At 45.3% G+C, this 17952-nt stretch overlaps 2 protein-coding genes across 7 annotated transcripts in view; one reads left to right on the top strand and one right to left on the bottom strand.

Annotated features, from left to right (window-relative positions):
• On the bottom strand, nt 1-10895 carry appbp2 (amyloid beta precursor protein (cytoplasmic tail) binding protein 2). Of its 2 annotated transcripts, none has more exons than XM_062551791.1 (13): nt 10564-10895; nt 8665-8753; nt 8194-8345; nt 7977-8100; nt 7583-7751; nt 7378-7470; nt 7051-7118; nt 6846-6951; nt 6622-6746; nt 5909-5994; nt 4934-5124; nt 4275-4440; nt 1-4112 (listed from the first exon to the last, which is right to left on the bottom strand). In XM_062551791.1, exons 1-13 carry the CDS (start codon nt 10699-10701, stop codon nt 3856-3858), a joined length of 1764 nt encoding a protein of 587 aa, XP_062407775.1. In that variant the 5' UTR covers nt 10702-10895; the 3' UTR covers nt 1-3855. The 2 variants fall into 2 exon arrangements, with proteins under 2 accessions (XP_062407775.1, XP_062407776.1); XM_062551792.1 differs by having other exon boundaries at nt 7381-7470.
• A 1660-nt stretch (nt 10896-12555) lies between these two features.
• myo18ab (myosin XVIIIA b) overlaps nt 12556-17952 on the top strand; it is a 121025-nt gene continuing 115628 nt past the window's right edge. For all 5 annotated transcript variants that reach the window (XM_062553165.1, XM_062553164.1, XM_062553163.1 and 2 more), the window contains exons 1-2: nt 12556-12649; nt 15143-16343. In XM_062553165.1, coding sequence (XP_062409149.1) covers nt 15285-16343 — 1059 coding nt within the window. In that variant the 5' untranslated portion in view covers nt 12556-12649; nt 15143-15284. The remainder of the gene's footprint in view (nt 12650-15142; nt 16344-17952) is intronic.

Genomic DNA, 17952 nt, shown 5'->3' with positions numbered 1-17952 from the left:
TGTAGAAACCAGTATTTATTAGTAACATTGCTTCAACTCTTGCTGTGGAACAGCTTCAGCGTCCGCTCGGTACACCCATACAATGTACAACAGTCACAAGTCATATTCCACCATTGTTAACACATCACTCTCAAGCATCCCACAGTGTTGATATAAGTGAATGGACAATTCCATTTTTTAAATTCTCTGACAAGTTCATTTTGGGATGTAATTCCGTTTTGATTTCAGAGGCACAAAATTTCACTTTTTTCCATATAATCATACTTACAGGTGTCATATCTATACAGAAGCTGGTCCTTCTAGCATGTACGTTATTGTAAAGTTCACCAGTGCAGTAATCTTTAGCATCTATATCTATACCTATATCTACATAGAATTACTCAAAACATGCAATTAAAGGCCAGCTATTCTTTGCGTGAGAACACTGACATGGGGGGGAAACTTCATTGGAGGACTTCAGGTTATTTACCATTTTGGATGCTGCTGTAACCCACACATACGTTTAGGCCCTTAATGTACAACCCACACACAAACCAATGGAATTAATCGCCAATAATAATAATAAAAACCCAAAGCAAAGAAATACCACTTGAGGTAAAAAAAAGTCTAAATCAAAATAAAAAAAGAGCCCTTAAATCAACATTCGCAAGAAAGCATTCATTCAGAACTACATTTTTTTGTGTGTTTTCTTCACACATTTGTGAAATTCATATGGGTGTGTCACATTTGCAAGTGATGAGGGACCATCAATGAAAAGTGATCTTGTATTTTGTGTCAGTGCTATATGTGGATTACACTGGCTACCCAGGGAGTAGAGCTGGTGGTGGTGGTGTGAAATTAAGTGACCTTGTCTGTCAAGCTTAATGATATCTATATTTTTTATTATTACACTGTCACATCCAATGATTTTACTCTGCTAAAGGTCAATAAAATGGAAATGCACTTTCAGCGTTGTTTTTTCCGATATCACAGCTTTTATTTATAAATGTTCCACTTGACCCAACTTAATTCTGCTTTGTTTTTCTCTACGCAAGGCAATCCTCCTGTTCCCTCACATCCCCTCCCTCTGTCCTGTGATTCCCTTTTCCCACTCATCTGTACAAGCTTGGGTCACTTTGCCAAAAACACACCTCTCATTTCCTGCCATTCAGGGTTCTCTCCGTTCTCGGGGATGTGTGTGAGTGTTGAGTGTGTGTGTGTGTGTCTGTAATGGTGTTGCGTTTGTGTCTCCGCCTAAACTGACTCACAAACAGGAACTTGCACGCTGCCAAGACGATCGGGAGGATCGTCTAAGCCAGGCGAAAAAAGCCTCCGCTGTGCCTGTGATAACTACCAACAGCAGTCGGCTCGGTTAGGGATTCGAGAGGAAGCAAAAAGCAACAAAAAAAAGAGAGAGAACGAAGTCGAAAGAAAGGCTGCTGAGAGCCAAAGCACCACTAGCTGAGCGTCCTTTAAGGCTAAGGCTTGGACTTCAGCTAGAGCCGGGGCCCCCCGGTGTCACGAGAACCAGCTGGGGTAAAGATCTGCACGTCCGACACTCACTACCGTGAGAGATCAACACCCACAGCATGTCAAAAAATACGTTCCGCCGCTGCGCTGAAGCCAGGGCACGGTTCAGCGTCTTAACAATAACTAAAAAAAGAGAGGAGGGTGGAAAAAAACAAAATAGGTGACACGACTGAAGACAACATGGTGCACTACCACTTACGGGAGAAACAATGTGATACCTAGACGAAAACATAGCATGTACTGTAACTTCAAATCACTTTTTCTTTTTAAAACAGTTTGTAACCGTAGTCCTGGACACTGTGTTAACAATTCTCTTCAGTGCTGTGATTCAGCTTGTTAGAAGCAGGCAATTATAATCTTGTAAACTCAACTTTGCAAAGCCTTTTTTTTTTTTTTACCGAGAGCCAATCTTTGGGGGGAAAAAAGCGTAACAAAATGGGGTGGAGGGCCGGCCAGAAAAGGAGGGAGACACCATGTTGCTCAACTGCTCCAACAACTTCCAGATCCGTGTCCCGCAAGGACCATGGGTGGGTCCTTATACAGGATTAGGTGGTGGGTGACCTATTGTACCCCTCACAATCGTAAATGCTCTGCATGCATGGGCACACATCTTACATAATACCCCCCCCCCCCCTCCCATTCCCACTCTCCCTCGCCCTGGGGGGTGAGCCCCCTTTACAAAAGCAGGTGCACCCGTCAGCTCTTTCCTACATGGTCCCCTGACAGCTGGCTGTGAGCCAGGGAGGACGGCTCCATGAAAGCAATTCCATCGAGGGGAGGGTGGTGGATAAAAGGTCTGAATGGATGATGATGATGACCGCTTTGAAGAAAAGCCCGCTCGCCCCTACAGTTGATGCGGCGACGGGTAGGAGACACAGCTCAGAGAGCTCTCTGAGCAATATGGTCTCCCCCTCCTCGTGTAGACCTGTGCCCTGATCGCCACGGCCCCTGGACCCCACTACGGCCAGAGCCAGCAGCTGACTGCTCCCATCCAAGTCCAAAGACCTCCATTTGGCTCATCTATATGCAATGTTAAATCTAAAAGTTATAGCACGCTTTGCATATAAATTATTGGCATTTAAATTAAACTAGGTGTCTACTTAAACATGTCAGTGAATACAAAAAAAGAAATAATAATATAATAATAATAATAATAATAATAATAATAAAACTGAAAACTTTCAGAACATGTTTGCATCCAAAACATTAGTATAACCCTCTGGTCCATAGAATTCTCTTGTGACAGAAGACACATTGTGGTCCCATCAGAAGCAGTAATGGGCCTTGCGTGTATGTCTAAGGTCTGACCTTAGAGTGACAGAAAAGTTGTTTTCTTTTCCGTGTTTGTCTTTCCTTTGTATTTTCCCCCCAGGTCAGCAAGTCGTCATTACCGTGGGTATTCCTTCACTCATCGTTATGGGAGGAAAGGAGAGCGCGGGGCTCTTTCTGGCACTTTCTGTGGACACACAGAGCCCGACCAGTTTCTGGAGGGCTGTTAGGACATGCTGGATCCAACCCTAGACACGGCGCACACGCGCAGGGGGAGTGGGTGGGAGCGTGGGAACACCGTGGACACTGAATTCCCATGACGCGTGAAGCAACTCAAATGTTCAGGTACAACAGATAAAATAAACACAGGAGAAAAAAAAAAAGGAAAAAACAAAAAACTTACAGGGCATTATACAATTAAAAGGAGGGCCACAAGTCTACACTGGGCTTGGGTTATCTTTTTTTTTGTCATTTCTGTCCTTTTCATCTCCATTTTTTTCCTCGTCATATCCTCCTCTTCCTCTCACGTTTGCAGAAGTCAGATAAAATCGCAAATCTCCTCGGATTGGGTTTTTGCTCCATTCAGAGAACCTGAACCAGACGGCAGGCCGATTTGATCCCAACTGGGCCCTCTTCAGAGCCCAGAGCTGCAGACAGGCCCGTGGTGGTCTGTGGTGGTTTGGTGGTGGTCTGTGGTGGTCTGTGGTGGTGATGGTGGTTGTTGGGGGGGGTCGGCTGGTGCAGGCTGGCTGACTGGTATGGAGAGCCTCGGGGTCTCAGGCCAGAGGAGGAGGCTCCCCTGATAGCACCAGGTTCCACTGCAGCTCCAGCGAAATCCGTGTGGGTGACCAGACGCCCGACGCCAAACGAGTCAATGGTGAACCACGTGAGTGCAAGTATGTATCAAACTGTAATGTGTGTGTGTGTGTGTGTGTGTGTGTTGGTGTGTGTGCACAAAGCACACACGCGATTGTGTATTTGAGTGATCCTGCTGAATGACCGTTTGTGTGTTTTCGTGTGTGTGTGTGCGTGTGTGTGTGGGTTTGAGTGTGCGTCTCCGGACGCCGTCAGGCCCCCCTAACAGGGGTGGCTGGCCCCGTGGCTCTGCGACAGCAGGAAAGACTGCACCACCTCGTCGGTGGCCTGGGGGCTGGTGTTGACGTCCTCGAGCGCGTCCGCCACCGCAAACTGCCTGTCCCTCAAGCGGTTCCAGTTGGATAGTATGTTGTGGTACTCAAACACCTTCTCGTAGTTGCCCACCGAGTTGTACAGTTTGATCAGACCCCGGTAGTCATACTCCAGTCCACTGTAGCCCTCCCCGAACAGCTTCTTGCCTGCGTGCGTGCGTGCGGGATAAACATGAGAAAATTGCAGATTAGAGGACAGACATTTGCATGTATGTGGACAAGCATATGGAGGGGGGAGGGGGGCTTGGGGGAGATTATGGGCGAGGGAGGATTTCGCTCGGAGGCCGGCGTTGGCGCGTGGTCGCTCACCGATGGCGATGGAGCGCAGGTAGAGGCGCTCGGCGTCCTCGTACTGGTTCATGTCGTAGTTGTAGAGGGACGCCAGGTGCCCCACGGACAGCGCCACCTCGTAGTCCTCCTGCCCCAGGAGCTGCTCCTTGATTTGGATGGCCTTGATGTGCATCTCCTCCGCCTCCTGAAACAGCAACCGCAAACACACGCACGGTTGGTGGTGGTGGGAGTCTAGTGGTTAGGGATCTTGTCTTCCATGTGGAACACCAGAAGGTTGAGAGTTCAATCTCAGGGCCCGCGGACCATTATAGCCAGGAGTTGCTCCAAGCGGGCCTGCAGTTAGTTCACTGTAACATCGCTCTGGAAACTCTACCGTTTCTTGTACAACAAGAGGTTAGCTTTGAACTAACATTGTACGATCGTTCAATTATTCAACATGTAACTAACAACGGTTTCCCCAAACTCTACATAGCACTGCACACACACACACACACACTGAGCAGCACTAGGGGGGGACCACAAACGCATCAAACTCGTTGACCTGTGAGCACACAGCATGGGCGCACCAACGTTCTGCCAACATTTATTTTCTTCTTCTCACTGAAGTGTGTCACAGGGCCATTGAGGCACTAATCTGGGTTAATGGAATTAAGCACAACACAATGGGCAATTCTAACCTTGAACTTGCGCATGGACTGGTAGAGGCGGCCCAGGTTGCCGTAGTGTTTGGCTGTCTGGACATTGAACTCCCCGAAGGCCTTTTTGGCCAGCTGGAGGGAGGAGAGGTGCAGGTCGTGAGCCTCCTGCAGTAGCCTCTCCTCCGTCTCTTTGTTATGGCAGTCAATGGCTATCTCCTCCAGGATGAGAGCTGCGGAAATGAAAGTGACACAAGGATAACATTATTTCCCCACCCATTTTCAAGGACCCCTAATATAGCCTGCAGCGAAATGTCCTGGGTTGAAATGGACAAACATCATTTGGCAAACAACAAGTATTGCTCAAACTCCTGAGTACAGGGTTACTGCCCATTTTCATTGACAGTATTTCAGAACCTTTCCTTCATGCTTAAATAAGTCTCCATGACCTTGCTCATCTTACAAGTACACCAAACTACCGTACTGGACAGGTTGAGACACATTATCGAGTAAAAATGAAGCTACAGCCTTTTTCGCTCTTTTTTCTGATTTCATTTCAGGCGGAACCGGTCCTACAACAAAACAATGCGCAATGAAACATTATCCATGGCAGAACATAATGTAATTGATTTCATGACTTTTTAAAAACCTTCAATAAATGTTCTATTAGACAAATTCTATGTCTATATTTTCATGACCGTAGAAAACCTGAACACAATATAACAATTCTCAGCAGGCTTGACTGGGATTATGGCATGACTCTAAAACTTGCCAGGCTACGGGGGTTTAGCCAGTGGTTTCTGTTCAGAGCCTTTGTGAGTGTGGCCATTGTTTTTTAAAGTTTAACAGAAATTACATTTAAACCAATTCTAAAATAAACCCAGGCAGTGACGACACACAGCCTTGTAGAGGACGCCACAAAGAGACCTCTAACTCTGACGCTAGAACATTCTACAAGAGCTAGGCGTCGTAAATGCTCGAGACGCTTAGGAAAGCTGCAGTCAGTCAGATCCATACCTTTCACCCTTTTGGACGAGGCCAGCAGCAGATGGTCCTCTGGGAGAATGTGAGTTATGATGTCTATGGCACGTTCTGCGTGGAATCTGAAAGCAGTGGAGAACAGCGCTCGGGTCAGGCAATGGGGGAGAACACCACCCAGGTCAGACAAATACATAGCAACTCCCAGGGAAACAGGGCCACTAAACAGTTCCCTGAACAGAATGAAAAGCCATAATGCAGGCGGGGGCTGGTGCCATGCCCGGGCCTGACTGTGCAAAAGGGGATGTTGGGTTCCTTGTGTTGGAGAGACAGGCTTGATGAGCCATCCAACTGGGTGCTTTCTCAGAACAACAGACTGAGATGTCAAAGTTGACAATGACTCAGAGAACAAAATGTTTTCCTCTCGAAATAAACAAGAAAACCTCTGGAAATATTTGAGCAATATCACAATGATGGATGGAAATAGTAACACTTGGAAATTACAACAGAGCCTGGCAATCTGGATGGGGCACTCCTCAGGATGCGGAAAAATAAACATCAGACTAACTCAGAGAGGAACATTTCAAGAAACTTAAACTTATGTGACAAAGTACATCAACGGAATCATCGGAAATGTGTGTGTATCCGCAGTGAAACCAAGAATTATATCCCAATAAATCATATCTAAAAATGGCCTCCCCCTGTTGACAGCCGACTAATTAAAATATCTAAGAATAGAATGGACTACTCACAGTGCATTGTCGAATTTACCAGAGCTGTACTGATGCACATATGAGGAGTATGCTAGATCCTCATGTGCTGTGGCTACATGGATATTCTTCCCTCCGAACACAGATTGCCGAATATCAAGGGCGGTCTGAAACAGAAATTATCATTACAAAAATGAAATCAGTGCAAAATGTTATAGCATCTTATATGAAGAAAGTGAGGTAAATAATATTTTTGATCGCCTTACCTGGTAAATAGCGACTGATTGACATATATTGTCTACATTAAGTAAGTAGAACCCATAGTCTAGTAAGGTGTCAGAGTACTTTGGGTGCTTGTGTCCAAAGTGTTCCCTGAAACATGTAAACATTAGATTAGAAAATGAAAGTAAAAGGCATGTAAACACAAATATGATAATGTATGATAATGTGACAAGAGCCCAGGAATCTCACCTTGCCAGAAATACTGCATGTTTTATGAGTTGTTCGGCCTTCCGGAACTCCCGTTTCACAACACATGCCTGTTCACAACACAATAAATAAAACATTAGTGTCAACATGCCCCACAAACCTCTCGAAAACAAAACATGTCTGTGAACGCAGTGCAGTCATGACAAAAAAGGCCCAGTTAGAAAACATGGCACTGACAATTATTTCAGCTTTGATCTGGTCTTACGCACTCTCCTCAGCAGGTGAGCAGCATGACCCCACACACACACACAAACACACACACACACACACCTTTGTAATCAAGGTTTTGATAACACCAAACATCACAACTACCTTGGAGGCTTGTCTGAGGACATCCACCACCACTTTGACCGGCAGGCCGACGGTTATCTCCTTCATGGCCTCTATACACCACCTGTACGCCTACAACACAAAAACAGATCCCATTTAGATTAGATCAGATTTACTTGCATTCTCATCAACACATTTCCACTTGCAACAAATGACACACTAGAATCTGTCCTTGAAGTCCTACCTCGTCATAGTGGCTTTTCGCAAAGAGCAGTGCGCACAGCTCTCCGTAGAGAGCCGCTTTGTTGGCCTGATGGCCGTGTTTGGCGAGTTTGTCCATGTAAGACTGGGCCAGTTTGAACGTCTCCTCTCCCAGGTGGTACTTGCAATTGCCATTACGGACGTGGAGCAACCTAATATAAACCACAAGTATATGAGGAAGCATGTGTTAAAGACTGCTGCTTTAAGTTGTTCTGAGGGTACATTTTATTTGTGGTTTTGCCATCATCAGACATGCAGTTGAAAATTAGTTTCTACACACACACACACACACACACTTCCAAAAATACTCATTTTCCTCACTTCCAAGAAAGCTCAGCATACTGAGCTGGCTGGAACTGTGGCAAAAGAAGGCTCACCTCACACAGCATTCCACGGCCCGATACCAATGCAGGACTTCATCGTGGAGTGTACAAAGCTGGAGACAGGACAGAAAGACTTTCTCCGCATCACCATACCAACCAGCATCCGACAGGAAGCCACCTATGGGGACGGGGAGATTATTAGGACTCTGAGCATCATCAAACCATCTTACACATTCCACTCCATCACAGTGTGTTTCCTTGCGGCGGTTACCTAAAACAAAGCCAAACTGAATGGCTTTTTCTTTGACATGGGCGTCGGATTCGGCGATGTAAGAGCACCGACGGCTGAAGGAGTTGGCCAAAACTGAGGCCACTTTAACGCCATGGTCCATCAACGCCTGGAAGCAGTGGTGTAGGAGGTGTCTACAGGAGAGGCAAGAAAATTCACATTGCATGACATGACATGACTTCACCCATAAGAGATAAGTGAATGATCAACGTTCGCTGAACTCTCATCACACAGGGGCTACATTTGAGAAATAGCATGTTCTGTTACATCCCTCTAAATTTACCATTAGACAACACAGCTGACTTCTACAAAAACTAGGCCATACATCATGAGACTGGATTGATATTGGTGAGAAAATACACATGCCCAAGATGTACACCATTTTGACTGATAACTATGTAACATCCATGCAAAGCCACAATGAGGTCAAAGTGGTGCTCCACTGTAACAAACCTTTTGTCAGAAGCGCGTAGGACTTTGGCGAAGACCTCCAGCTCACAGAACTCCCCTCCCAGCTGGCAAAGCCGGCCCTGCTGGTAAAGCTGGGAGTGGGACGGAAATGGGAGAAAAGGTAAGTGTGACATCCCTTATTGTCCAAGTGACACAAAAGAAAACCCGCAATTCCACGAGGAGCAAAACACTCCTACAAAGTGGATACACCGTAGAATTGCTGTATTCTGTCAGTTTCAGTTCACAAAAATAAGGGACTAAAACCAACCTGTGTTCTCTATACTTCCTATAATATAGACCTTATTAAAATAGCCACACACACACACACACACACACACACACACACACACACACGCACACACACACACACACACACACACACACACACACACATTAACACATTAGTTTATGTGTTTATGTGACCTACTTCAAATAATAATAATAATATCATTAATAATAATAATAATAATAATAACAATAACAACAATACGTGGTAATTTAATATCTAATGCACTAATTACATTTCTAATTGTTACTCTATGTACAAGTCAAGTACATAATTACATACACTCCAACGTAAAAATGAATGACAAACTAATTAGACTCTTGCTAAATCTAGGATGTCTTCTGCATAGTAAGAAGTATGTGTTTGGAGAGCTCCCTGACAACTGAACATTACTGCAGTTGTGCTGTACTTGTGTGGGACATGCAACTACCAGTATGGGTTGACTTTTGACAACGTTAAGACTTCAAAACATTTGTCAAGATCATGCATTTTCTCTTAGAAATCAGTCCATGACAGACTGAGATATATCATTAAAACGACGGCATTAATTAAAGTCACAGCGATAATGATGTTATATAGATTAACAAAGCGCGGCGCTGAAATGTTTTTATATGCAAAAAACACATTCGGACAAAAAGCAGGACAGAACATTATGTTGTCACTGGGATTGAAATGATCAAACACGGAGAACCATATCAAACTACCTAATTAGGTCTGTAATTGTGGACTACATGCACTTCGACAATGGCCCATACAGAGATACAAACAAAGCAATCGCTGATGTCTGACATCCTATTTAACGTTACTCGGCTGAACTGAAGGTTACGATACATTGTTTGGGCTATCGGTAACAGTGGCCTAGTATGGCAAGTGGGCAAACAAAATAGGATCTTATTGTGAACGACAAGATTATCAGAAAGATGCGCGACTGCTTTACGTGCTAGAGGGACCTAGATACAAACCAGTTATGCCAGTGAACATTGATGTCAAGAAGGACAAGTAGCTATCTAGTTAGCTGCGGCCAAGACTATCCAGAGTTAATGTTAGCTGTCTAACGTTAGCTGCCAGTAGCTAACTATAATCATCAATTTAAATGTCCGACAGACACCTCAATAAACGATAAAAACGACTTAAATAGATGCTTTGAAAAGTAGCCCATCTCAAATGCGATAACCTATCTAGTGAACTGACAACAATGTTGTCTAATGCCCTTTCTGACAGTTCACGTTACAGAAATATTATCAATATTGTTATCATTAACGTTACCGTTAGCTAACTTTAGCTTTCTGTGGAGCTAACCTAGATTGAGGTTAATATCGCAAATCTTAGCAAAGATCCCAAATAACTATGCGATATATATTGTGTGCATTCTCCATCACCTCTTCTTAACATTTTAAGAAAGTCACGCTACCGCTGGTAAACTTATTGATAACCTCCGCAATCTTCAAAGACAGCGAGTTGACAAACTAAAGGGTAAGCTAGCAAGAAGCTAGCCATCTAGCTAGGTAATGCAAGCCAGCCAGCCAACCAACCAAGAAGACTTGGGTCCTAGCAAGCTAGCTAGCTACCTAACCCCCGGACAACATGCCTTGAATATAGTCGAAAGATCACCTTACCTTGTAATATACATCAAACTGTATGTTTTCAGGAAGAGACCGAATGTCTCTTCGCGATCGACTGTAATTGTCCACCACTGCTGATATAGCAGTGTTGTACAGTGTTTCTGGGATCCATTCTAACTCCACTGCGGCCATATTGTTTTCCTTCTCTAAATCCAACACCGCCCCCCCTCCTACTTTCACTTCCCTCGCTACCTTATAGAGGTACAAGTATTTTCTGTGCTAGTCGTCATACACCCCTCCACTGCAATATCAAAATAAAACACGGCAATCGTCGGTCGGATTATGAATGCAACCCCTCTGTCATAATCTCATGTTTAGCCCTCCCGTTCCAAGGTTCCAACACCCCCTCGGTTCCCCAACATTCATCAGAGTACGCAATGACGCAATTACGTTCTGATGCCGAGACTGGAGTGTGCTCACTGGCATCACGACTGGCCCCAAAAGTGTTGCAAGATAGGTTTGTTGTAAGTAGCCTAATGTAAACCAAAGGTTATACGATACACAGTGTCTTTGGACAGTAAGGTAGCATTTTCTCCCGTGCTAACTGTTTAAAGAATATGCATGACCTTTCGATAAATCTAAAGAGATATTTGGATATAAGGAATGTGAGGTCCGGATTTAGATTAGGCCCTAATACACCTGTGTCATTAGAAATTAAATTGACAACAGACTGTTGGCTTTTAGGCACTCATCAACTAGCACCATTTTTAAAAGCATTGTGTACTTATGTATGTACTTATTGTGTCATATTTTGAATATAGGTTAACATGTGGTCCAGCTTTACAAAAGGTTTGCGCATAGGCTACCCTATTTTGCTGGTAAAAGAGTCAGACTATTGACAGACTGTCTCAGTGATCTGAATTTTAAAAAAGTGATATTTCCTCATTCATCATCCTCACTACTAGAAATCATTCTGTTCATCATCTTTGTGTAGCCTAGACACCTGGGCCAGGACTACCCATGCAAGTTTTAGCTTTCTGTACCTTGTTATGGCTAGGTGTTAACACAATGCCTCACCAACCAATGAAGAAAAATGTCAGTATACAAAATAAAATGCATAGATATCTCACGTAAAGTGTACGGTATAGGAATCCTTACAGATAAAAGCACGGAAACACACATACAGAAGAAGACAACACTCATTGTTATTGTAGATGTCAATTTTAATTCACATATTAAAAAAGATAAAACATTTTAGGAGTGATATAATTACTGGAGAACTGTTCCTGCAGCATGTGTGTCAGTGGAGATAGCATAGGCCTAAATGGGGATTGCTATAACCAAAAAAAAAAGTGCACTGCAATATCACAGTGCCACTGCAACTATTCAAATTACTGTATAATATCTAAAATAAAAATGGTTCTAGACAAATACACTGTGTATTTGACAATTCTATTAACAAATGTTAGAAAAGACAAAACAAACTGAGGCAATATCTACCTAACCAAATTGAACAGTAGGCTATCTAGCCGTCCGAAAGGTTTGGCATGGTGGGCCAGATTCCCAATATTTCTCCCAGGCATGTCTGCGATGACATGAAATAGACCACAGGAGGGCGCTCTAACTGTATTCAGATTCAGAGCATACGTCTCTGATTGAATTCAAAACACACAACTCAGTCAAATTAGCTAATTCGGTAAACAAACTATTTAATTGACTGCAAATCTAAGTAGCCTGGCTTTTAAAGTTATAGGCCACAGGCAACAATGTTCTTTAATGGATTGCGGCTACTTCCTTACTTTTAAAAAATTGTATAAATGAAACATAGGACTATGTCAAGTTAGCTTGATGTTAATACAATAAATCATCTTAATAAATAATCAAATATACTAACCATATTTTCACTTCATACAGAGTGCCTACACATTACATTTTGGAAGTAGCAGTGATTCTGTTGCAGTTCAGAAAATCGACCAGCAGGAATCACTGTTCAATAGCCTTCCAGAAAGTGGCGTGATGACGGCTGCTTTCTAATCACATTCAGGTCTGCCCGTTCCTACAGCGCTTTCTTCGGCTATCCAGAGAGGACTCAGTCACCAGTGTCACCCATTACCCAGAGAAAGCTGGATACTGGATAACGGTGAGTGTTTTGTAGTTATCAGAAATATAATTTACACCTAGCGAGCTATGTAAGTCAAATAATCCTGACTGGTAATGCTTAAAACTGAAACGGTTGATATGATCCCATGCATGCAGTGGTGTTTTCATCTGAATCAGCACCACCAGCCTGCTGGATACCACAAGGATCTTAGCACACCAGTTATTTGTGCTCTTTAGCCCGACGTAAAATACATACGAGCCGTTTTATGGTCTTTTGTTCACTCATGTACATTGGTATGGTCGTTTTTAAAATTATACGTTTGAAAAGCTTTTCAGTTTCTATTCAATCCCTTCTTCTTTCATTACTGGAGGTGTTCGAAGTGGCTAGTTAGCCTTTATCTCTTTTTGTCTCCATCATTGCCAGGCAGACATGGGATCTTTGTTAAAGTCCTGATCCACTTAGCCGCAATTAAACAGGGAAGCTTTGTTAATCATAAACAATAGTCTATTTTGCAAGGATCAAGGCTATTTAGTGCAGGATTCTTTCGTGGAAAACGGCAAACATCTGCCTGGTTAGACTCCGCTAACGTCAACGCTAGCTACCCCCAAATCAGTATGTGTAGTGCAGATAAAACGTGGGTTTATTCGGCGTCATGTTGGGTAGGTGTGTGTATCTGCAAGACATGGATCTGAAAGGACGATACGACACAAATGGTGCTGTAATCAGTAACACCATTACTAGCCAGTTCTGGAACCACCTATTGGGTGTGCATGGACGACGAAGGTGGTAGGTGAAGCCTCCAGGAAGTTATTGCCGCAACCACTGTATCCTGATTGGAAGCAACGCGTGCTTTTGGTTTTTTGGATGTTCACTTCTGCATTGCAGGCACTACTGCATTGACTTCGCTCTGTTGGTAAACACAAAAAGGTACATGTTTATCTATAGAGAAAAGGCTTATTAACATGTCATGACTGTGAAGGCTGAAGTTTGTCTGGCAAGATCAGTGCAATTGTGTATTATGTTGTCACTGTTTTGATAGCTGTCAACCTCATATTCAGGTGAACTGTACGTTGAGGTCATTGGACCTTTGTATTAAGGCAGGCAGTGTTGTGCCATACGTTCCATCTGAATTGATTTAAAGTAATTTGCAAGTCTAATGTCACATGATGTTATTTTATCTATGCTCTGCTTCAGTCCTGTTGTTTGCAATGCAGATAACAGATGACAGTCACTGTCTTTCTTTCTCTGAATTTGTTATGCATTTGATAGAGTAGGCTAGTCACAATATTTAGCTTTTGTTATGGTGGATCATCAGTCTCACATCTTCTCTTAACCTAATATTTATCATGCAAGCACATATTTGGCTACTGAGGAAGACTAATTAAGGGAATCATAGATGAGATCATAGACGGAAGTCAATATGGTTATGACTTAAAATGAGTTTAAATGCCCACTCCATTAGTCGGTTTGCCATTGTGTACTAAAGTCAGTGTCCTTGGGAGTGCCATTGTAAGCTTGTTGTCCACACGCTTGTTTATGGGTTTATGAGTTCAGTGTTCACACTGAGCTGTCATTTGAAGTGGTTTATGGTTTCCTTTTGCTGGACTGAACAGTCATAATTTCAAACCCATCAAAAAACACTCACCTGTCCATCTAGGCTACAATCTTGGAGAGCTAGACTTCCTGTCTTTTTGGGGAAGAATCTGGCCACTCTCCCTTGGTGCTTGTTTAGATGCTGGGGGGGGTCTCCCGCTGGTGGGAACCAGAAAGTTTCAGAGAAAGAATCCAAAGATTTTAGAAAGCTATGGCATTGTATGTAGTATAGTTATGAAGTGACACGCTTGGCCAGTCATGTCAGTGGCTAAAGACTGCAGGTCAGAGTCGTGACACTGTAAAGTGTCTTTCTTTAAAGTTAGTTTTCACTGAATTAATTCAATGTTTTACGTCGGTTTAGGCTAAGTGATGCATAGGTTTCGGGATCATAATGATCTCACATGTAACAGCATTTCTGTGATAGAGCCTAGGGAGGTGGTGAGGTGATTCTTGGGGCTACTCTCTTGTGGGGGGGGGGTAATGAAACACAGATTTAAGGGCAAGGGGGTGGAGTGCACCCCTGCCCCCTCTGCTATGACGAGAATGTCCTTCTTTCCACCAGTGAAGGATTTGTGCAATACACATCACAACAGGAATGTTGTTTCTGAGAGCATAACCCCCCCCCCCCCCTACACACACACACACACACACACACACACACACACACACACACATACACAAGGAATGCTATATGTCATTGTTTGCTCTATTTAAACTGTGGTTGTTTGCTTTGATTGATCCAATGTGGTCAGAGAATAGTGTGGGGAAGAGTGTTATGCAACATCCACAGGGAGGGGTCTCATAATGCAATCATTCTGTAGATCTTTAAATGCTGGGATTCTTTTGGCATATCTAAAGTAAAGTGTTTCTTCACATCAGTCTCTCTCTCTCTCTCTCTCTCTCTCTCTCTCTCTCTTTCTCTTTCTTTCTCTTTCTCAGGCCTGGTGAAATAGAGGAAATAGAGTCCTCTGCCTTCAACCCCTCCTTTGCCTCTCTGTATGGCAGAGCCGCTTCCGTGTGATGACCTTGTAGACACACCGCTTGGACGTCGCAGTGACCGGAGCAGCCAACCACCACCACCATGTTCAACTTCAAGAAGGACAAAGAGAAGGATGGCGCGCGCAAGGACAAGAAGGACAAGAAGGACAAGAAGGAGCGCATGTCGGCCGCCGAGCTGCGCAGCCTGGAGGAGATGAGCATGCGCCGGGGCTTCTTCAACCTCAACCGGGGCTCCAAGCGCGACTCCAAGAACAAGCTGGAGATCTCCAACCCCATCCCCATCAAGGTGGCCAGCAGCATGGAGCTGAGCTTGACCGACATCGAGTCGGACGGCCTGAGCAACCGCAGCAGCATGGTGCTGGACATGGACCAGCTGAGCGCGGCGAGCTCCAGCGACGACCTGAAGGGCGACTACGGCGGCGGCGACCCGCGGGACGGCCAGCTCCGCAGCTCGGTGAAGGAGCGGGCGTCTCGCTTCGGCTCGCTGGCGGCCATCCCGGGCTCGCAGGTGGCCGGGCAGATCATGAAGCGCTTCTCGTTCTCCCAGAGGAGCAAGGAGGAGAGCCCGTCCGAGGGCTCCACGCCGTCCGGCCAGAACTCGGCCGCGCCGTCCCCGCAGGTGGAGACCAAGGTGTTTGACCCGCAGCGCAAGCAGAGCCTCCACAACCAGCACCGGGCGTCGCTCCCGCCGCCGCCCGGCCCCCCGAAGAGGCTGCGCATCCCGGAGGTGGTGGACAAGACGTTCGCGGCGGACCTGCGTCTCCCGGTGGTGATCCCGCCGCACACGCCGGAGGCCCGCGAGCTGGAGCTGCAGCGGCGCAACACGGGCGACTTCGGCTTCTCGCTGCGCCGCACCACCATGCTGGACCGCGGCGCCGACGGCGCCGTCTACCGCCGCGTGGTCCACTTCGCCGAGCCCGGCGCCGGCACCAAGGACCTGGCGCTGGGCCTGGTGCCGGGCGACCGGCTGGTGGAGATCAACGGGCGCAACGTGGAGAACAAGAGCCGCGACGAGATCGTGGAGATGATCCGGCAGTCGGGCGACACGGTGCGCCTCAAGGTGCAGCCCATCCTGGAGCTGAGCGAGCTGAGCCGCTGCTGGCTCCGGAACACCGAGGGGCTGCGGCGCGAGGCCTTTGATGTGAGTAGACCTGTCAATCATCTTCTCTCTCTCTCTCTCTTTTTCTCTCTGTCCCTGTCTCTTCTTTCAGTCCATCTTTCACGCTCACCATCTCTTCTCCCCCAGGGTTTCATATGCCGTGCGCTCACGATGAGCATGACGGGTGGGTAAGGGGGGGGGGGTATGCTGGAGTAGGCCAGCTTATGGAATTTGGAGGGATGACGCTGTGAACTTGCGTCATGCTCTCTGTCAGTCAAGTGTCTTCTCTTCAGGTACTAATGTCATTTCACTGGCACTTTCTCTTTTGCGAGTTGAAGGAGGATCACCTGAAGTCCCTTTTTTTAAGGAACTGGATGAAAAGCTGATGAAGAACTGTCAACGGATCTGTATTTTCCTTCTGTGTGTTGTGAGCTTTTCTTGTTACATGTTGGGCCATTTGCAGCAGCTGATGAGGTAGTGGAGAAACATTCAATAATGCAGTATAATCACTTAATATTAACCTCCAGAGGAGCATGTATTGGATAAGAAAAGAGATTCTGTAGTGGTCTTGGTAGAAGCCCATAACCAGATGCTGCGAACAGCCCAACTACTTAACAGGAGCAACTGTATCATGAACATGAATTATTACCATTTTTTTTCTCTCTTGAATGGACTCTCTTGCATCACCTTGACATTCTATGTGCTCTATGTCCTTCTCTATTTCCCAATGACCTCATTCCTTCTGTCTTAACCTATGACTTGACTTTGGTTCCTTTTCCAACATGCACGTTTATATGAGGACTTTGAATAGGTCACTTGGCCGTGACCAGGAGCACGTGGCTGTGTAGTCTAAACACACTAAAGGACAGCTGTGAAGGACAAACCAGTGAACCAGGCCCGCGTGGCTTTCACTTTACACAGTGTGTGCGTACGCCTGTTATCCAGGAGTGGTGAAATGGGTGTTTGGCTTTCTTCTTTTACTGCTTGTTGCCTTTCACTGTTTGTGTCCACATCTGTTGTGCTTGTGTCAGAGTAATGTGTGTGTGAGAAACCCACCGAGACGGTTATCTTCCTCTCTGGTGGAACCCAAGTGCTTGTGAGTGAGATTGGGTGTGATTGGGTGTGATGATGAGTGAGATGGTTGGCTTTCATGTGTCCAGATATTGTGTAATTTAAAAACGCTCCCAAATCAAGTGGAAGTCTGGGTGTATCAGGAGGAAGCCATTGGCCCTTATCTGTGCTCAGCTTCCTCATTGGGTAGGCTATCTGATAAGACCATTTGGCATCGGGTTGGGCTTTCTATGTTGTGCACTGACTCTGTGTGTTTTGAAGTTAGTGGGTGAAAGTGTGTGTGTGTAAGTAGGTGGTTGAAAGTGTGTGTGACTGTGTGTGTGTGTGTGTGTGTGTGTGTGTGTGTGTGTGTGTGTGAGAGAGTGTGCGTGCCTGCATGTTTGCATGCATGTGTAAGGAGCTACTGTACTGGAATGAATCTGGCAGTCTGGTGCAATCAAACACAGATGCCTGAGCGGTGACTGACAGCTCCGCGCAAAACTGTCGTATTCTTAAGCTGTAATCGGTAAGCCATGTGTGCATAAGATAGCCTGCCCAGCATAATTACATGGCTAAGACATATGTAGGTTTCCTTACCACA

The sequence above is a fragment of the Sardina pilchardus genome, chromosome 13 (assembly GCF_963854185.1).
Source record: "Sardina pilchardus chromosome 13, fSarPil1.1, whole genome shotgun sequence".
Lineage (NCBI taxonomy): Eukaryota > Metazoa > Chordata > Actinopteri > Clupeiformes > Clupeidae > Sardina > Sardina pilchardus.
Note: the sequence above shows the minus strand (reverse complement) of the source record. Positions and strands in the feature narration are given on the sequence as shown.